The sequence below is a fragment of the Bacillus rossius genome, chromosome 3, assembly GCF_032445375.1.
Source record: "Bacillus rossius redtenbacheri isolate Brsri chromosome 3, Brsri_v3, whole genome shotgun sequence".
Classification (NCBI taxonomy): domain Eukaryota; kingdom Metazoa; phylum Arthropoda; class Insecta; order Phasmatodea; family Bacillidae; genus Bacillus; species Bacillus rossius.
In genome coordinates, this window is record NC_086332.1 from 21038482 (window position 1) to 21061253 (window position 22772).

The window sequence follows — 22772 nt, forward strand, 5'->3', positions numbered from 1 at the left end:
CCTATTTATGCTGGCACATGTAAATGACATTATAGTTAGACACCTGCGAGTACTCGAAATTCGAGTTTCGAGTCGAGTTTTTTAGTAATACTCGAACTCGAGCTCGTGGCTTTTCAACAACTCGAAATTCGAGCGAGCTTTTCTTGCACTGTACCTATAGAAAAAAAACTCTCATTATATCGGAATAAAAGTCTTACAACACTATTATCCTTTACTTTATAATGTAACATGATCGACCGTATACATGAACACATCATTTTTACGTACCCGGGATTTACGAATTTCCGTGATTAATTTTTTTTACTTCTATAATTTTCCGCATAGCATTAATGTATCACTTTCCTCCTTTATGCGGAAGTATTTCCCGCCTTATGCGGAAACATTTCCCGCATTTTACTATAAAAAGCATTTAAATTGTCCGGGGTCTCATCATTTACACCATTAAATGTGTGATATAAAGTCCCGTTTAACATTTTTATGAAAATTCCTGCCAGTATCCAGTAATGGCGCACGTAAATATAAATATGAAGAAAATACAAATGAACAACAACTTACGAAGAAATATGGATGATGTACCATAACTACAGTACAATTCCAATAGTTATCTTAAGATAATTACCATAAAAAGAACTAAAGATTCTTTGTAGATACCATAACTACTGCAGAAGCATGATAGTTACCACATTTGCACTATAGTTGCCGTAATAACCGAGATGTGTATTTACCGTGATGGTAATGTATTTATTTAGGACATATTAAAATTAAAGAACATTATTGAAAAAAAAAGGATGTTAAATCTTGATATGTACGGTTGGCACATGTTGCTAAGAAATAATGTGATCTGAAAGAATGTAGTACTACTACGAAAAGTGAAAAGGGTACTCGTGGATTTTTAGGTTATGGCAGTCTCTTTCGTTTTTCAGTAATATCGGTTGAAAATTAACAAGAGTATTGGAAGTTGGCAGAAATGCCGATTCAACTAAATATTGGCAAAATCGGCTTCTTCAGTACAGCTCTACATTTGATGACATGAGTAAACATATTTCAGACTACAGGACATTGAAAAAGACTTTAATTTCCATGTAGGTTTATTGTGCGTAAGTTTTTTTTGCAAGTGTAAATTGAATTAAGTAAAATGCTTCTATTTTTATTACTTTAAATTGATTAAACTTAATGACAAGTTACAGATATTTGACACTAATTTTGAGGTTAAACAATTTGGTAAATATGTAGAGTAACGGTATATGCGGAAAAAAAATGCTAAAAATCTGAAAATACTTTTATTCTATGCTCTTTCACTTCCTCTTTTCAAATCAACCGGCGGAGATAAGAAATTCCAAATACTTTAGGAATATCGAATTTTTTAATTTAGTAGGCTAACAATGATAATGGTTTCTTTTTTTATTTCCATATTTTTCTCAAAAGTTCTCACATTTTATTACTCCATCACAGTAAATTTATGTGCAATAAACTTAAAAAAAAAACTCGAACTCGACTCAATACTCGCGAGTATTTTAGCAAACTCGCTCGAGCTCGACTCGAAGTGAAAATCTTCTGCTCGCAGACGCCTAATTATAGTGAAAAAAAAAATTTTTCCTGGAGTGTGTGTTGAAAATTAGGGGTGCGGGTCATACATGGGGGCGGGTGGTACATGGGTAAATACGGTATATGGTACAACATGGAAATTTTAAAGCTTAAATCAAATTTTCAAGGAAGTATTTAAGCTCAGAACCATAATCATTACAATCATAAAAGATAATCTCAAAGAACCCAACGTTCAGAAAGTGAAGCTAAAAAAAAAAGGTGAGCACTGTATGTTTGTCTTGAATGTTTTCTATTTTAACACTATCACAATTATTAATATTATTACAAATCACTGCTCCAAATTCTAATTTAGATAGAACTAAAGCTAAAGCTTTAAGTAACAAGCATTTACCAAAGAGAAAAAAAAAAAAATGACATCAAAAAATACCAACACTAATGTTCGACACCCTCCTTGACCTTTTACTACAATGTCGTAGAAAATGCCTGATGCAGGGAATGTGCTTGGGTTACACGTAACTGTAGTCTAAGGGTGCTCGTGGGGGCAGCGGCCAGCCGGGGACTCTCTCGTCGGCCCTACCACAATGTGTGGCGAATCATATGCTTTAGAAATGTATTGATTTTAAATAAAGCACACTATAATGTTCTATTTGTATGCATTGTAATTTTATTCTTGCTTGTAAGCATTTTCGAATATACAACATTGAATGGAACTGTGCGAGGCAAGACTGGAGCTTATCATAATATAAAACCCAGAGATGACGATTTGATGATTCAACAACAAAAATACCAAAAGTGTGATGTAAAATTAATGAGTGATAAATATAGGAAATAAGAATAAATTTGGAGTACTGGCAACGAAAAATTAAAATATGAAAAATAAACTTTAAAATACAAATAAGCAAAATGTCCACATTTACAACATTTCATTACATTTACATTGGTATGTGTGTTGTGTTTAGTCATGCCTTTGAAATTCATTAAAAATTTCCTCATATATAAAGTTAAGAAGATTCCTTACAAAGGTATCTTTTTAATGATATTGTATTACTTTGGTAAGTACTTTCACCAATGAAAAAATACAAATTGCAAGTAAATTAAAAGGAAAAAATTAAAACCAATGGCTATAATGATTTTAAATGACACATTTTATCTTTTATTATTGAAAATTTTATTAAAATTCACTTAAAACTGGCTTAACAGAGCATAATATACAAAGATTTTTCTGAGCCTATTACAGAGTGGTATTATTAAACTAGTAAACATTCTTAACGAGTCCAATCCTATAGGCCAATGAATTGACAAGAGGAAGTATTTGTAGTACCCAAAACACACAACTGCAGGCATTCTGTGAAATTACAAACAAGTTATGCCTTAATTAACTCCAACTATCAATAATAAACAATAAACCTTCGTTATTAAATAAAAACTGTTTAAATCCAAGAAGGCATCTTTTCGTTTTTATTTCTCCCGCTTGTAGCTCCATCTTACACCTCTTTGTTTATTAATTTTTTTGTCATTGCTGTCAATGAAGAGCTATTCCTGAAAATCCATCAAAATAGCTTTTTTGCATTTGTTATTTGGTCACAAATTATGTCAGTAGATATTTACATAATGTAATTTCAGAGTTTAAAAATGTCACAGAAGTAAGAATAATTAGAAATATTAGTGTGACTTTCAACACTATTATATTATAACCCTTAAAAGAATATCTGGAGGAAAAAAAAATTGTGACAAAACATAAAATGCAAGATAGCTATCGTGATTTAATTAAAGATATCATGAGTAACTAACAAAACCCATCAAAAGTACGAAATTTCCATTTCATTGGGTATTATCTGCAATTTATACTTTTTGGTGTCAACGTTCTTGGAAAAAATACAACGAACATAAGGAAGTTGGTTATGAGTAGGGACACTTGTATTTCGCGATTTTTTTTCATGTAAGGTATTTCACAAAACACTGTAGCTTTTTCTAAGAGTCATGGCAAATTGTGAGGGTGCAGCAGTACGGTGACCACATTTTCATTGGCCCCGTCAAGAGCGGGACGACACCTCTCACCGACCTCAGCCAATAACCACAGGAGAAAAGCTACAGTATTTTGTGAAATACCTTGACACAAAATGTATTCGCGAAATACAGGTGTCCCTAGTTGTGAGTAGTTACACCAGAAGTCTTCAACTGATAAAGAGTAGCCCTGACAAGGTAATGAGACTGAGCCCGGTCACCAGGCAGGGGGGGGTGTCACCTGGAAGCGGTCCAGCACCCTCGTCTCCCCCGGCCCGCCAGCAGGCCGCCGCTCCCTGCTCCCGTAGCCGCCGCGGTCCAGGTCGAACAGGGGCAGGCCGCGCTCCCTCTTGAGGCGACGAACGCACAGCTTGCGGTGGAGTCGGCGCACCGGCCCAGGGGCATCCACCTCGGGCACCCGGTGCAGCCGCGACAGGAGCTGGTGCTCCTCGTACACGCTGGCCGGCATGCAGCGCGCCCCGCCCCTGCCAACATCAACCCTCGGTGAAATATCACTGCAAATACCTCACAGAAACCACACTCTCTGGTAATTAATAATGAAAGAACTTTATACTGAATTGCAAAGCGGATAAATTTTAAACATCCTGCAGGGATTTGAAAATAAATACTGTACTTTAAGATGAGCATTCCTTTAAAGTGAAGTACTTCGTAAAGATAGCATATTAAGTATATTAAAACTTCTCACAGACCACCACACTTTTTTTTAAACTCATAGTTGTTAATGTTTTCAAACCTTAGGAAGCATATTCAATTCAAAAAGTATAGATTTTGTGAAATCGGGTATTTCCATTATTGGTTGCAATAATTGTCCGGAACAAGTTCTCAGCCCTGCACTAATTAATGGTAAGAGATACAAATAATTGTGTTAAAATATACTTTTAAATTCTAAAAACCATATATTTAAATTTTTATTCAACTATTTAGTCTGTATTTAATAATACAATTTAATTTTGAAATAAAGAGGTTTAAATTCTGACTCCAAAACATTATTTCAAAGTTTCAACGACCCCTATAGATACTCCAAAGATTTTTAAATCTTTAAAACCCTTATATTGGATTCTAGTTGGTAAAAAAAAATGCAAAAAGTACATGGAGATAGGGAAGGCTGCGTTACCCGTTGTCAGGAGGCTTTTCCTCTTTCTCCCACGGCCACGTCGTGGTTTTGCGGACAGTGATGAGGCTGGGGCTGGAGAAGACCACAGGCGGGTCCTCACACACGTCCTCCACATCAGCATCCAGGCCTGGACCGCCGTCCAGGGGCTCCAGCACTGAGCTGCCCCGTCCCAGGCTGCAGCTCTCGAAAGGATCCTGCACGTGGTAGGCTCCAGTTACCTCTACTTTCCTACTTGACTTCATTTTTTATTAGTTGCTATGCTACTGATGCCTACTGCCTTGTTGGGGGTGGGATGCAGGACTGACTGGTGTTGTCTGATAGTGGGTAGGGATGACAGGGGTGGTTGTGATTGCTCCCGCTAGAGAGTGTGAAAAGTGAGGAACCATGCGCTAGTCAGTGACAAGCACGATATGGTAATTACTCTCAGGGTCACAACATAACCTGTGGAAGTGACGTGGGCAGCAGAGTCCTGCAGACTGCAGCTAACTATGTCCACACAGAAGTGAACCTAGCAAAAAATGTGATGAGCTTTGCAGTTGTTCACCATGGATAGGGGTGGTGGTGGTGATTAGTGACAGGGTCAACTATCGACCCTGCAGCCTCTCGACTGTTCGCTGACTACTGCATCAGGGCCCCGATGACACAGAGTGAGGTGGTGGCGTGTCTCAACTGACTCAGTGAACCCAAGGAGACTCGAGATATTGGCATCACTACATTATAATGATATCACATAATAAATAAACCTGAAATAACTTTATTTCTCATAAGTTTCTTTTACCTTCCAAGCTTGACAGGTGTAGTATTTTACAGAAGGGCAAATCAACTACCGACTCTCCCATGGGTAATTTTTAAGTTCACAAAGCCTTAAAACCTATGAAACCTGGGAAAGGTTAGACAAATGGCTAGTACAAATATGAACAACTGTAGCTACTTTACCACATAAGACAATGCTCTTTCATAAATTAGAATTTTATTACTTATGTGTATCCTAAAATTTAAGGTTAAAATTAAACTTGTTGAATATTACAATACAGAATTTTCTACAAAAAGATATAAAACTGTTCCCCAATTTACATTAAATATTTATTAACACAATGTGAAATTTTTTACAAATTTTTAACAATAAAGTATCCTCAATTACCATAAACATAAAATATTACATTGAGAGAAACTACTGTTTATTATCGCATATTCGTCGCACGCGCATAATCGTCGCAACCATATTTTAGGCTGTCAAAATTGGGATAAAAAAACTTCTCGCGTAAACGTCGCATGATGTTTTTGGTCCCACTACACAGTGCGGCCGAAGGCCACATTATGCGGCCAAAAGTCGAAAAGTTAAGGGAACGATCTGAAATTTTGTATTAGGGGGTTTTTCATGTCACTGATTACGAATCCGTTATCAGAATTAAAAAATTTAATTGGCAGAATATAATATGGCGATACAAAAAAATATTAAAATTAAACATAGTAATATACTTACATAATAAGAGTTTTCATCTGTAATATAATATGCATAAATAGACTACATAAGATACACTGCTATTCTACGTTTACAATATATATATTCTATGTAAAAAATATATGGCCTTGAAAAAAAAAATTACAAGAAAAAGTTTTTACTGTCATCGTAATATACACATTAAGAGTTTTCAACTGTTATATAATATGCATAAATAGACTGTATAAGATACACTGAAATACTACGTTAACAAATATTTCCTATGTAAAAAAAAAAACGCTTTAAAAAATTAAATTATAGAAAAAATTTTCATTGTCATCGTAATATACACATTAAGAGTTTTCAACTGTAATATAATATGCATAAATATACTTCATAAGATACACTGAAATTATACGATTACATAATACTTTCTATGTAAACAAATAAGACTGAAAAAAAATATTACAAAAAAAACGTTCTCATTGTCATCGTAATATACACATTAAGAGTTTTCAACTGTAATATAATATGCATAAGTAGACTATATAAGATACACTGAAATTCTACGTTTACATAATATATTTTCCCTGTAAAAAATAAGGCTGTGAAAAAAAAATTAATTACAAGAAAAAGTTTTCATTGTCATCGTAAGAGTCGTAAGCCTCTACATCAGTACCTGACTCATCGGCCGAGCTACTTTCCACAATTTTTTGTTCATCTTCTTGAACACTTACAAATGGAGGTAAGAGTAAATTAATAGTTTCTGTTGACAAAGATTTGAGTGGTTTAACAGGCAACTTTCGACAACTGGATATGTATGGATCAGATGCGACTAAAAATCTTTTAAAAACATCCTCCATTGTTTTTTGACGATAATTTTTTCTTGAAAAATGTAAGCGATAAATTCCAAAAAAATTATTGCAGGCCTCCTGCGCATCTTCGGACATTTGACCGATAGGCAACACTGAATGTTGTATTATTTCTGGGCCATGAATTAAAAGTTTATGAACTAAAGTAGGCATGTAATACCAATCAAATGATTTTACGATTGTTTTAGCTAATTCCACGGAATACTTCCGAAAATTGTCCACATTAATATCATGACCACATGAAATGGCTTGCAATATAATATAAAACCGATGTATAATATCTTGATCAATTCCCGTTATTTGTGCAGATTTTTGATATTTTTCAAAGAAACGTCGAGCAGTGTTACCATCGTTTGAAGTTCCACTGCCGGCTTTCGGCTTGTCAACATTCAAGCCCATTTCGGTTTTAAAAGCTGCTTGTATATTTTTTTTCCTTCTTTCGACCGATTCTTTTTCTTCTTTTGAACGAGCCTGCCATTTTAGGATTTCCAATTTGTAAGACAAATGTAATAAGAATTCAAAGCACCGAATCCAACAATGTAAAGACGATAGACCAAATTTTAAGTGATCTGTAACAATTTCCTGGTGTAACATTTTATCTATATTGTTAAAACTCTTAGACGTACAATTGCATAGATAACAACGCATTGCAGATTTTGTATCTGACAATGAATTGCATACTTTAGTATCTATCATTGTCAACGTTAAAATATATTTAACACAAACCTTTTCTCCGTTAATAGTAGTTTCGAATGGATTTAAATTTTTTATTTGCTCTTCTACATAATCAGTTGTTTTTTTTGTTAAATCCACCGATTCTTTTGCAAATTCAATTTTAATGGGTCAACAAAATCTTGGTGATGATGGTCTTGGATTTTTCCAGACTACAGTAGTTTCCTTTGTCAATGTGTCTACGTGTACAAGTTGCAATGGGACATAAGACGTAAAAAAAACACTTTCATCACTACTACTATTTTCGTTGAGCTTTTGCTTATATTCACTGTGCCCTGAACTACCATTGCATCCCCACTTACCAATTAGAGTTAAATTTTCGAGTATATTCTTTGATAAAGTTTGTATAACTTCCATTTGATTAAGAATAATGCGTTCAGTTGTGTGATATAATAGAGGTTGCAATTTCACTTCTACTTCATTTTCAGTAATAAAAATCTCTGAAACTGGATAACATTTAGATTTTGCTTCCTGTAGCTGTTTATATGATGGAATCATCTTTGACTTTTTCTGCAAATGAGCATTTCGTAGCTGCTGATATTTACTCTGTGATAAACCAAGTTCTATAAATAATGATAAAGCTTCGTCATTTGTGAAAGGTAGATTAGTATTTGCGGAGTCCAAAGATCTTCTATACTGTGTAGCTTTAGTAGGACTACCTTCTGAGATATCGCGCACCACTTTTGCAAAATCACTTTTTCCTTCGGACCTCAATTTACTTGTTGCTGAATAAATGAGTGCTTCAGTCGATATTTTCGCTCGTAAATCTTCTGTTTTCCTGCGTTTACTTTGTGCAGATGACTCTGAAAAACTGAGTTGTGGCCGACCTGAATTAAGCTTCTTTTCATCAGATTTTTTTTCTTCTAAATCTTTGCTTTTTTTCTTTAGTTCAACAGATTTCTGTAGCCAATCATGATTTTTTTTTCTTGAAAATATCCTCTGTTCTGCTACTTGCATTCCATCTTGTTTTCATCTTGAACACCAAATCTGATATCGTCCCTTTCTCGTCATCTGATAAAAGGTATTCTGAATCTTGTTCTTCGGACAAAAATTTTTCAGTTCTAGCATAAATATTTTTCATGTCATCTTTTAAAATATTTTTTATGACATTAAAAAAGTGCAGTCTCGTAAAGCCACATTGAGTCGAAGTACTAAAACCTAAAAAAAAAAAAAACAACAACAAACAAATATAAGTGTTATATGATAGTCATGGAACATATGTGAATAACTTACCTCAGATGAAATTAATAACTTAAAAATTTATAGAACAAATCATAATCCAATACTTTAAGTTAATTGATATTTAATTACATTCACTAGGTAGAGGCGATTATCTTGCTGTGTCAGTAATCCCCTGTTCACTGCATATATCTCCTCCCCCTCTTTCTTTCTCACTCTATACCTATTCTTTTTTCTTTCTATATTATATTATCTATACTAATATATAAAGCTGTAGACATGTTTACCTTTGTTAGGTTATAACTAATTAACAATACAACTATACTTGAATTATAAGCTAATTTTAAGTTTAATTTGCCATCATAATATCGAGATATATGTAAAATAATAATAAGTAGTAAAAAAATATAATTAATAAGAGTAGAAAAATCAACAACTCTCATTTGTTTGCTTGATTTGTTGTTTTTTACCTTAAAGATTTGTTCGTTTTTTTCCCTCTAAAATTTAACCAAAAAAAAATATGTTTGTCAAAAGTGTAAATTGATTGGTATAAAAATTTTATTGAAAATATGCCGATAAAGTAAAAAAAAAAATCCATAGCGAAGCCGTGAGATATAAGCTAATACATGTATATTTCTGTCGGTTTTCTCTAAATGTTTTTATTTGTATGCTTTATTTCTTTCGTTTATTATTATAACACTTGAACCGAATATCCTACTTCATTTATGAAAAAAATGCATACAAATTCAATAGGCAGGTAAAGGCAGCTGAATTTTTTATTCAGTAGATAATACTTTTATGTATAACCTCCAATAAAAATTAAAACAGCATTTTACGGCAATCTATTACTTTTTTATCTAACAATTCAAAATTTCGTAATAAAAAAAATAATAAACCTGCACTTATATTTCTATTTCTTATAATTTTCTATTTAACAGTTGAATACTAAAATTTTTTCTACACATTTGACTAACCTTCAGATGTTGACTCCATTTTGTTCCGCTTGATTTGCTTTATCACAAATACTTTCACACACACATAAAGAAAGCGTCCACTGCCCCTCTGTATCCACCACAACGTAGCGCTCGGACGAAGGCCACATTCCGACTGGCATTATGGAGGGGATTTTGGGAAAGGGTCGTTTCTGGGAACGGTTTCCGTTTCTTAGGGGATCCCTTTAGCCAACACAATGATGAAAAAAACCCTAACTAGAAATTTTTTTTTTCTACTTTTGGCCGCATATTGGGCCATCGGCCGCACTGTGCGCTAGTAGATGCCGAGCGCTGTGTATAAAACAATGTATTTTAAAGTAGAAATCTAATATTTATTCGGTCATTACCACTTACTTAATAAATTAACGGAAAAATACGAAGTTGTTTGACGTGTAAATTTTCTTATAAAGACGTTTTTAAACGTTATTTCCTTTATCTGATCGTCTGCGTCGCCGCGGTGTAGGTATAATCTAAAATTTAATTTCGGTCATTACCACTTATTTATTTGATTAACGGAAATACAAAGTTGTCTGACGTGTAAATTATCTTTTAAAGACGTTTTTAAACGGTATTTCCTTTATCTGATTGTCTGCGTTACCGCGGCGTACTGCTTATAAAAATGTAGCCGGCGCATCATTCATATTTGGTTATGTTGATTCCCGTATGGAGCGCGCGCACGTAGTCGAATATTGATATCTCGCCGATTGGATGCAACGCGCGCTCTCTGTCAAGTGCCGAGTTAACTACATTTGATAGCCCGCATTCTTTCGAGGCAAGTGTGTACTACGACACGTTAGTTCACGTCAGATTCAAGTGGCTTGCGTTCGTGTTAGAATTTTGGATTTTCTATTTAAAGTTGAAGAAAGGTTTTTGTTTAAGGAATTATTAATATAGTTTGTTTGGCGTGCTCTTGTATACTCCACCTTTTTTTTTAAATAAACGTACTTTCCATGAACGGGTTTTGTTTTTATGAATAACTTTACCCAACAATAATTTTTTTTTCCCGCATAATCGTCGCACCCCTACTTGTCAAACTTGATTTTAGAATAAAATGTGCGACGATTATACGATAAAACACAGTGCATGACCCTACAATTCTCTTTCTCATGTTTAATAATAGAACTCACAAACAGCATGGCTGTATAAAAAGTATGTCCATTAATTTAAATAATGTACAGGAAAATTTATATTATTTGCCAGAATCACACATTTTGCCTGCATATTATGGACATGACTGCTTAAATATCAGTTACAGAATATTCAGCAATTGAAGCTAGACCATCTTATCTTAGAATATACTCTACTCTGAAAATACAACTGTCCTAGACATTACAGAGGGCACAGACAAGTTCTTTTTGTCTGGCGTGTATAGAAGATCACCGCTGACACACTGTCTGGAAAAATATCTACAATAATACCAGATGACGTTTTTTCTGTGCAACTTAACATAGCTACATTGATATTTAAAATAACAGGTAAAGTGTTATTTATTTTACATATTATCAAAAACAAGGCCAATAGATGTGGAAAAACACGTTACAAAATGGGAAAATTGAGGGAATTAATCGGCCATGGCATATAGTTAGAGGTAAGATTTTAAGGTGAATAGTAATAAAAGCAAAATACAGTAGAATCCCGCTGATGTGACCCCTCACGGTTTCCGGAAAAACGGGCTTATATACGGAATGGTCGCAATAGAGAATTCGGGTCAATTTTAACCCCCCCCCCCCCCATCACCAAAAAAAAAATCCAAATGCATAAAAAAATCGCCTTTGTCCGCATAGATTTCATATTCAAATAGTCTATGGTGTAAAAAAGACAACTTTTATAATTCATATTACACCTCTGACTCTAATACCCCGAAAAATGGGTTCCGATAAATACTCACGCTATGTGAATTCGCGTCATGCGATTTCGGCTATGCTAGCCGGCTGGTTGTTATTTTCGTTCAAAATGTGGCGAAGGAACTTGTGTGGATCAGGTAGAAAACATTCGGCTATAAACGAAAGATATAAGAACAATGTTATCCGGAAATGCTGTGACATGTTTTTGGAGTAGATAATCACAGCGACAGACCGACAGGATGCGCTCCCGCCCTTGCCGTCAGCGGTGTTTATTTTGACAGCTCAAGCAATTATCTTTTCCACAACCCTTCACAGCGTAAAAAAAATTAAAAAAAAAAAAAAAAAAAAACACGTTCAAATGCAGATGGAAAAGTAACTATGCAGTAAAATAAATATATTTACGGCCCTGCTAAATTTTTCTATTCAATAAAATTCGAGGTTTTAGTGATTTTTCAGCAGAAACTGCTGTGTGACTAATAAACAAATTCTATCATAATAACTTGAACTTATAAAGTATTTATTAACGGCGAAGGACAGTCGTATAAGCCCATAATAATATTTATTTTACCAAGAATGGACTATACAACCTGGCTTTTGCCGCACGCGGTGTGGGAGGGGAGGAGGATGCTGACAGTTTCTCACGCAGAAGGTTGAAATAAGGGAGGGAATGTGTTGAAATGTTAGTTGGAAAAGGGAAGGGAGGGTGTTTTTACATAGTCTGTGGCTCTGGGAGCGATGAGCCTTGAAGAATTAGCAGGGGATGGGAGAGGTAAGCGTCACGTCGAGTATGACGTCAAGCCGCCGCTACCGCCAGCCTGGCCGGACGAGTTTCTTATGCTCTCGCAGAAGCTACCACAGTGGCTTTTCGTGCGGGCGGGTAAGATAACATGACAGCTGAGACGGCTTTTCGTGCGATAGTGGACGCGCCGAGCTCGGCTAGACACTGCCGCGTGGACAGTCTAGAGGGGTGGTATCTATTTTTAGCCGTCTTTTGTATGCCTGCCTGCTTACAGTACAGCTCTCGCCAAGATAAACATGAACACATAGTGCCCAACAAAGTGTAACAGACTTGTTTTTCAGCCGATTTTACTCAAATTTCTGACTTTCTCTGCTCAAATTTTTCACGGTTTCTCAAAAAACGGTCGTATAAACGGAATGGACGCATCAGAGGGGGGTCGCATCGGCAGGATTCTACTGTATCAGTAAAACTGAATACAATACATCACCAAACACCGAAATGGATGTCAATACATCACATAACACTGAAATGTACAGCAAAAAACAAAATGACGCATAATTCGCATCATTGCCTCGTTTTCTCTATTAAAATATAGAAATGTCTTCATATATCTTTAGTTTATGCTTCCATTTAAAAACCTGAAATTATATTTACTAAGAAAAAATATTAATTTAGTTCCTATTGATAGTTTTTTTTGAAAGTAAATAAAAGCATTCTTTAGTCCTAATATACAGATATCTCTAAAGGCCTTCAGAGAAACATCACAATGAACATATAATTAAAATGATTTTGGTATTTTAACATTGCATAATGAATTTTTGATTCATATTATGTATTAGTAAAAGAACTTGGCTTTAGACATTGCAGTTGAAAAATATTTAGCTGTACTTTTAATTTTCATATTTATAACTTTTTTCATAAACTAAGGAACTATTGAATGTTTTAGTTGAAGTTTTTGTTTAATTGTCATTATATGTAGAGTTGTTTTAAGTATCTTACTATGAAATATTGAAGCAGTTAATGAACGTAATTGTGCTTGATATGTACTTATTATTAGCCTACATGTGTTTTAATTTTAAATGACGATAAAGATGAAATCCACTTGTTTTAATGGCAAAATTATTTTTATACACCATAAAATCATGGCTCTACCTATAATACGAACCCTCCCAGCATTTACCTAGTGATTTAGGAGAAAATCATGGCAAATTTAAGTAAGATAGATGGACTGAGATTATAACCAGGATTCTCTTAAATGTAAGTTAAACGCTACAGGATCAATTTCAAACAATATGTTAGTTATTTAATTTTTATTGAGAGCTTTTCCTAAAAATTGATCACGGTAGCGCTCTTGCATTTTATGTTTCGTCTCAAAATTACAAAAATGTTATCTTTTAACATGGTAAATTCATTAAAAGTTATTTATTAATTTCTCATTTATTTTGTACCAAAATATTAGAATTACATGGACTGAAGAACATAAATATGTTTGTTCTTTTATTTCATTTTAAAAAATTTTTCTACATTAATTACGTTGATAGTGCTGTTCTAAAAATGCTTAATAATAATGACTTTATTCTTTAAATGCATAATGTCAGTCAAAATGAGTCTATTCTGTTGAAATAAATAATTCATAAATGTTGAATTACGTATACAATAATTTTTATGAATTAAGATATAGTGTGAAATAAAAACAATAACACTCAGATCTCTTGTTCTGAAAACTAAATTGGTCATAAAATAAAATAAAAAAATATTGTCCCTACAAATAGCAGTAAAATGTCACCCAAGTGTTCATAATTATAATACCAAGTCATACAGGTTTTTCTAATCATGATCACTGTCAAAGAACTCAAAAATAACATTTAGTAAATACATGGCTATAAAACCTGTGACCCAGCAACTATTGCATGAGAGCCATCAGTATAAAGTCACATAAAAAACCTTTTATTAATATTAAAGACAAGAAAATTAAATTACCAACTCGGCATGTGTGTTTGTACTTGTAAATATTGTGTTTAATTTAGTGCTAGCTAGCAGTGCCAAGTTTTTCATGTTGGCTGCCTGCCGAGGTGGGTAGCACCTGCAGCTTCCGGAAACGTAGCAAAAGTTGTTGTTCAACCACCATGGCGGTAAGTTGTGCTATCGTGCACGCTTGCTGCGAATCGAGTTGTTTGCATCATCATTAATTGTATCGTTTTAGCTGGATTTTACAGTCTCATACGTCTCTAGACAAAACAACGTGAGATTAAGCCTCGCCTAACAGGTGTATCAGACTGCTTCGGCTAGTGGGAGGAGAAATTAGGTCTGAAGACTGTACGACGCGGAACCTGGTAGGTGCCGAGCAGGAAGCTGTCCATCTGGGACAGGGCGCGGCTGTAGGAGGAGCTGGGCAGGCTCAGCGGCCGGCTATCCTCCACGTCCACGTCAACGTCCACGTCCACGTCGGAGCAGTCGTCCTCGAGGCTGCCGTCGAACAGGTGCTCCAGCAGCAGGTCGTTGTGCCCCAGGTACGAGTTCTGCAACGTGCCCCCCGCCCCCAGCTCTCGCCACGGTCCCGGACACTCCGGTCGGCAGGCCACCGGGATCAACACAAGCGTTCCCACCACAACCGCACCCTCTCATGCTTGCACTGGCAAGGCGTCACTTTAACCGGTTAGTCTGCGTTTCCTGCTGACTAAACGTTTGCAAACTCTTCGAGATGATATATGTTTTGACACAATTACAATAGCTACGAAGAGCAAACTCTGTTCCCACAAATTATGAAAAACACATAGCAGCAAGGCAACATTGCTACAAGTGTTGGGAATTTAATGAGTGAGAATGTTTTGTGTTTAGTATTTTTCCAAAAATTATAGGTACTTCTTACGGTGCTTTTGATTTTGACACAGCTTAACTATTTTAATGCAAACCATAGTTTTCCAACATAATAATAGCCAAGTAAACTAACACTGATGCCAGTCAAATGGGCAAATACTTTTTAAGCTGCCCTAAGATTCAGTTAAGGTCCTATAGTTCAGCATGTTCGAGTCCACGGCCATGCCAGGTAAACAATGTTGTCAGATTATCAAACATCGAGGTAGTTTTAAAGGGCATACTAAAAAATAATTAATATCTAGTACAATTATATTTCAAACAAATAGTAATAAGCTGGTCTATGGCAAAATAAATAAACAAACAGGAACCTCGCTGTTTTAAAAAGTCTCTAATATCACGTGTCCGACAAAAAACACCAGTATAAAAAACAACGCTGAATGCAAGTGGCTCTATCAGTGTCAGATTACTGTGTGTAACGAATCGAAAAATAGTTTAATTGTAGAGCGCAGACTGTAGTAAGAATAGGATGACAACAGATGTATGCATAGTAACATAAAAGCTATTCAACAATAAGGGGCTGCCTAGTTAGGGATGTATCTGTGTTGGTGAGGCGAGATAAGTGAAACACTAGCCTGCTGTTGTCTCTAAGCACAAGGCTCTGCACTCGTACATAGGATAACTATGAAATTTGAGCAGTAACCATAACACTGTATTTCAAATTAAGTTATGGTGTAATGTAAAGCCCTTGAGTGCTTTCAAGAATCTGTACCAGGCATTTCATGCCTTAAAAATTAATCTGAAAAAACAAGATTTAGCCCTTTTTACTCCCCTAAAAATACAGTTTAAAAAGGATATATAGAAACCAAACTACTGATCTACCCTCTGCACATTCTTAAATGCTTTTCGTAAACAGACACCACTCTGTTATCTTGAGCAGTTTCCAAATTGTGTTTCTCCTGAAGCTCTGCACACCTTATGTGTGAGTGCTCCCTTCAAGACCTATCGCCAATATTATGAACTCTAATAACGGATGCACACTTGCCTGGAACATCTTGAGGCCGAGGGGCATGGAGACATCTCCCAGGCCAAACTCAACGCTGCTGGCGTCGTCGAATGCAGACAGGCTCGAGTCCCTAGCCGAGCTGGATGCTGGAGAAGTCGAACCCTGAGAGGATGAGCCCGACTCGGGAACCTTCGCTCCCACCTTCTTCCTGTCCTGCTGCAATCTACTGTCTGCAGCACAGCACACAGTGGACTTTGGAGCTCACCTGTTTGGTCGTGACTCGCAGAAAAATTTCTGTGTTTTCCTAATATCACTCCCGACAACTAGGATGGTTCCTTAACATTGGCAGCAGCTGAATCCTACCCAAATTCACCCGCTATGTGTTTGTTAATATATCCGAACAAATTTACCAAAGTCTTGTATCATACCAACTTCAAAAAATTATTTAATCACACAGGAATGTTCCAGCTACAATGTTTTATGAAGCCACAGGAATGACATGTAATAAAGTTCTCAAAATGTGATAAACATACTTGTGTCACATGTAGTTACAGTTTAACTTGAGGACGTTTTAGAAAGATTGAATTTCAGAGAAAAATTAAAAGCAATATTTTAAAAGCATACTTACAAATAATTCTTTGTCTGCTGTGGCAAAATTAAATAATTTTTCTGACTTGTAAAATAACTTATTAGTTTATTACATATTTATTAAATACCAAATAATTGGTTCTCATTATGCACTTGTGTACAAAGTTAAATTTTTCCAAATTGAAAATATATTTTTATAATCAGATTACCAAATCTAATTGATGTTATACTACTTTCTGACTGTTAGTGCAACAATCTTCACAGGCTCATACTGCAGTGTAAAATTTGCAAATCACAAGCTGTGATGAGTGAGTGTCATTAAGTAGAAAACTACCACATGAAAATAATGTACACATGGGATAATTATTAGTTTACATATAATCTGCTGTGTGCATGATAAATAAACTGAAGATTCACTCAGCTTTGCCAGAGAACACACTAGTAAGCAAAAAAATAACCCCCCCACATCATATTACAGACAAACAAGCTACATAACTTGACCACATAGATATTTGATTTGCGAAGACTATGAATTTTTACTAGTTTAACAATGTAGATTGTGTTAGTTATTTAATGTGATTGTCAATTTGAACTCAAAGACAAACTACAAACATTCATAAAAATATTTTTTAAACCCAGTCAAACAATGATTCTATAAAAATTTAGCTTTTAAAGAGTAAACAGTTACTACCTCAGTGAGACTTTCTTCACGAAAACAGTTCAATTTCTTTGAGCAGCTTACAAAGAAAATGCATATAAGAGAGTGTTTTTGTAACACATTATATATTTATCTTGCTTCTAAAATAAAGACAGTCACTTGGTGACCAAACTTTGCCAGAGAATGTTTCATAAAAGGTACTATTAACATTTGTGAAACATTTGGGTTAGTTACTAAGTGTATCACAGTTACATTGTAAACATCTGTGTATGTTCCTGAAATTCAAATTAGGTATGTCACAAGATACGGGAAAATCTATTATGGAAATTTTGAAAATACCAAAATATTTATGCCTTATACAAGGAAAACTGCAAAGAGTTAAACTTTTTCAAATGGTATAGCTATTATGAAAAATTATTTATACGTATTTAATAGAAAAAACTTAGTAGGATGCCACAAAAAGTCAGGATCACTTTTCCCTGACTTTCCCCAGAAGAAAAAAAGACACGTCATTTTAAGAAATAAATGTTTGCCATATCAACCAAATAGATATAACACAATATAAAAGAATCAACCATAGTGCGTATCTTTTTACATTATTAAAAATTGAGGTTTTAAGGAGCCCTTTAATAATTTAAATATCTTCAGCTATTCATTAATAATTGAATATCAATCATTTATTTTGTTCCCATAGTTTACCTTAAGTAATACTATTATTACCATCTGAAACTATTAACTATTATCAACAGGCACAAACAGTATTTGAGAAGCTAAATAGCATTGTAAAAAACTCACAAAGTAAATATGTGAAACATTACTTCCCTGCCAGAGTACAAAACAAAATAACTAATACAAAATACTAACAATTCAATGCATTTTTAATTATTATACGACTGGAAAACATGTTTATTAATTACTTTTATAGGATTAATGGTGAAATTCAAAGCCATTTAAGGGCCCTTGAGGATTAAAAATAAAATTGACATCTTTTTAATGAAATTAAGGAGGTGTATGAACCCTGTTCGCTGTTTTTAAGTTAAATTTTTTTTATAACTGTTACTCTTTTATAATATTTTTATTCAATTTAATACCAAATCTTCAGTTATAATTATGTCACTGAACCCCCAATAACTTAAAAACATAGGTGTTGTAATTGCAGTTAAAATTTTTGTAGTTATAAGGGAATTTGTTTAGCTAATATATGTCATTCAGAAAGAAAAAAAATAAAGTAATTGTTCCCCTGGCATTACTAAGTTCTACCTTGACCAGTTTTCAACTGTCTGACTTATCCAGATAATCCCCAACCAGTTTCCTTACTTATCCAGGTTTTCCCTGACAACTATCCAGGCTTCCCAGACTTTTCCCTTACCACTTTCCTTACTTACTCAGACTTTCCAGACTTAACAAAAGTTTTTCTTGACCACTTCCCTGACTTATCCAGATTTTCCCTAAAGACTTCCCAACTTATCCAGATTATCTCTGATGACTTTCCAGACTTCCCTAAATTAATCAGTTTTTCCTTCACCACTTTCCTATTCGCCACTTACTGATAACCTAGTTATCACTGACATTTTCCAAGCTCCCCAGACTTAGAATTTTTCTTGAACACTTTTCTGACCTATCCAGTTTTTCCCTGAATACTTCTTGACTTATCCAGGTGTACTCTGATGACAGGCTTATCCAGTTTTTTCCCGACCACTTCCCAACTAATCCAGGTTCTCTCCGATGACTTTCCAGGAGCCCCTAACTTATCCAGGTTTTCCCCGATTTTTCCTACCTTCTTAAAGGTCATATTTTGCAGTGCTGCAGAAACCCCGGCATTTGTGTTTCCCACATGCGGCAGAAAAGTGCAGGCCGACTCACACTGCTGCATGATGGCCTGGGGCGTGACCAGCTGGGTCAGCTTCCACCAGCCCAGCTCATTCAGGTCCTCCGTGCCCGAGTGGAAGAACTTGGGGCTGTAGTGCGACAGTATCCCAGACACTGTGCCCATCCAGTTCTTCTTCTTCCTGCACACCAATGCAATACCGGCACACGTACAGAAGCAGGCGCACACGGGGAAAATTATTGTGGTCAACATCCGCCATCCACACAAGTTTGCTTCACCATTAAGAATCCAGGATGCACACCACAAAATAAAATGGCGAGTAACTAAAGATATGTAATCAAAGTGGACACGTGCATTAAAACAGCTTTAAAAATCATTTTACCTCATATTACAATCTCTAAGCTCTCCTGAAAAATTTGCTTTCCGTCACACACTTAAGCAGCGAAATAAAATTTTGCAGTAATAGGCAAACGTGTTTTCTTTAAAACATTTATGTATCAGTTGACTAAACTGTTAGCCTGACAAGCCACTGGGCAACACTTAGCGAGCGATGGGTTAGCCACTACTGCTATACAAGATGACTGTGCAAGGAGCGAGGCAGATTCCCAGCAACACTCACACGACATTCCCAAATAGTTGGTTCCAGTTCTTGTTGATGAGTCCGCAGATCTGCAGCTTCCAGTGGAAGTAGCCCTTGTGGCTGAGCCCAATGGACCGTTTGTGCAGGTTGTACAGGGCAATAACCACCACTGACAACCTGTTGTGCAACATACAACACACACACATCCATCAACGACATAAACTAACTTTCTAATGTAGGTGTCAGAAAACTTTTATAACATTGCATTCTCTTAGTGCTATTTTACTTCAATTTACTCAATGTCATCTGTTTCTGTTATATCTTATGTTTTCTAATGACCTTGCTTGTGAAAGATGTAAAGCAAATAAAATAAATAATAAATAAATAAAAAAAACTCAAGTGCTATTTGTTTGGAAATGCTTTACGCAAGTGACTGCTTCTGGTAAAAAGTAATGAAAACGAAGTGAATTGTTAATTAGTTTATGTCAGCTACATTACAAATGCTCTAATATAGTCTGGACGGAACAGCTTATCATGAGAAAGAAATCAGTTATATTACTATAGCTTCAGTCTTACGGGATAAGCAGGAGAAAACGTGGATTTTAGACAGAGTACTGTAGATGCAGTATTTTTTATGTAATTAAATTTTGTAAATTATAGGTACTGGGTATTGTAATGAAGACTGAATTTCTACCCAGTCAAGTTTGGTTTTTGATATATTGCGATAACAGTATTTTATTTTTTGAAAGTGAGCCTTTCAATATAATATTTTCTCAGTATCATGATCTAGAATACAATCCCGCCTAGTAAACTACCTATTTTGCGAAAACTGGATTTTTAAATTATTGAACTTAAGAACTTTTGAGATATTTTCTCCGTATTGTGAACTAAAATAGTTTCATTTGGTCAGTATTTTGTGATAACTGTATTTTATTCCACATAATTTACCACTTTTCACGCAACTTTTATTTATGATTACAGTGAATTTTTATAATAAACAGGGCACACAGTTAATTTTCCCAATACAACCATACGTTGTAACGAATACAGACATAATTTCATTGATAAGTGAAAAATCGGTATCACAAAATATAATAGAGCACAAAAGGGGAGGGGGGGGGATTATATTTTAGTTTATACCGGAAAAAATAATATTCAAAAAATGAAATTCATGAAAAGTAGTGTATTAAGTTCCTTGCCCAAAACCCCCATATTTCCTTGTTTTTCCCATAAGAAAGTACGGAATGTGATGATGTAAGCGACACCATCTTGATGACGTCAAGAATCGTTATGGTATCATGATCTAAAGTGGTCCCGCGAGTTAATAACACATATTATGCCTACTGTACAGTATGAACAACACGATGCATGGTTTTGAAAATTCTATTAGAAAATAAGCAGTCAAACTTAAGCCCACAAACTTGGTAGTTCAAAGTTTATATGCAATGTCTTTTTTATTTTTTAAAATGTTTTTTTGACAATTATGCATGCCTTCGTGTTACTATGTCATTTCATTTTTCACTATATTCTTGAGTCGACAATTCAGTCGGAAAATGACTGTATGGCGGCTCATAGAATCATATAAGTTGGGATATTTTACGTACATACCAAGATAACTTGTTTCTTGTGAACTCTTCGTTCCCCACTGGACTGCATTCTTCACAAGTGAAATTAAAAAATACATCACCCAGCAATGTACTGGGAAATCTAGAGGTCTTTAGACAGTCACTGTGAGTAGGTAAATTACAGCTGCCACAAGTGAAATACGGTGAATTATTGACATTAATCAGCAAAGCGCAGTACCTGCAAACCGACATGTTTAAATTAACCTCAAAAATTAAAATCAAAACAGTGGCTATTACTCCGTTCGCGTGGGTTGTATCTTCTCAACCGAACAGTAACTTGGCGTTCTTATTAGACTAGGCTGAAGTTGGCTTTATTCTAGCTATATTTTCCTTCCCCTCATTTCCCCCACCCGGAGATGTGGGCGGAGCCAAGCGGTACAGTACTGAAGATACAAAATACAACACGTTCTTGTGTACAGCACTACACATACAAAATGCAACACGGAAATAAAAGAAATTGCGCAATGGTACAGTACTACACATACAAAATGCAACACTTTTTTGTACAGTACAACACATAAAATGTGCAACAAGTGATTGACTACCCATACAAAATGCCACAAACTGTACAACACTACACATACGAAATACAACACGAAAGGAAATGCAAGTACATTACAGAACATATAAAGTGCAACACTGCAATTGAGTTAGCTCTATTCTAGTTGTAAAGAATCACAGCACTACCCAAACAAAATGCAACATGAAAGGAAATACATGAATGTACAGCATAAACATCCCTGTACAGTACATGTCTAACTATTATAGAAATACAAGGGAGTACAGCACTAACCATACTAAATGAAACACAGGAAAGAAGCATAGTTCTACACACATGAAATAAAATTCTAGTACAGCACTACACATATAAAGTGTAACACTGTATTGAAGCTAGCTCTATTCAAGATTTAACAGAGTACAGCACTACCCATAAAAAATGAGTGGTACCTGCCGTACAGCTCTGCTACATCAAAAAAAATTATAAATATGTCGTTTGCAGCAAACAGCACTTGCCAAAGGCATATGAATAAAAAAAATAACACTATTATGCAATACTAAGAAAATTAAATATTTTTTTAAGCATTAACTAAACGCTGTACCAATAGAGCTGATATGTCTTTCTGTTGTGCGTATTGTGTGCTTTACCAAGAAATTACAAAATGTGTTGTACATGCCGTACAGCTCTCTCA

At 35.1% G+C, this 22772-nt stretch overlaps 1 protein-coding gene across 1 annotated transcript in view; it reads right to left on the reverse strand.

The window, feature by feature from the left end:
- The window catches only part of LOC134530327 (cysteine-rich protein 2-binding protein), a 44073-nt gene extending 22173 nt beyond the window's left edge, over positions 1 to 21900 (reverse strand). Inside the window, exons 1-7 of the mRNA XM_063365059.1 lie at positions 21566 to 21900; positions 19997 to 20134; positions 19413 to 19558; positions 16343 to 16533; positions 14814 to 15002; positions 4685 to 4878; positions 3791 to 4034 (exon numbers count right to left, since the gene is read on the reverse strand). Coding sequence (XP_063221129.1) covers positions 3791 to 4034; positions 4685 to 4878; positions 14814 to 15002; positions 16343 to 16533; positions 19413 to 19558; positions 19997 to 20134; positions 21566 to 21774 — 1311 coding nt within the window. The 5' untranslated portion in view covers positions 21775 to 21900. The remainder of the gene's footprint in view (positions 1 to 3790; positions 4035 to 4684; positions 4879 to 14813; positions 15003 to 16342; positions 16534 to 19412; positions 19559 to 19996; positions 20135 to 21565) is intronic.
- Positions 21901 to 22772: the final 872 nt, after the last annotated feature.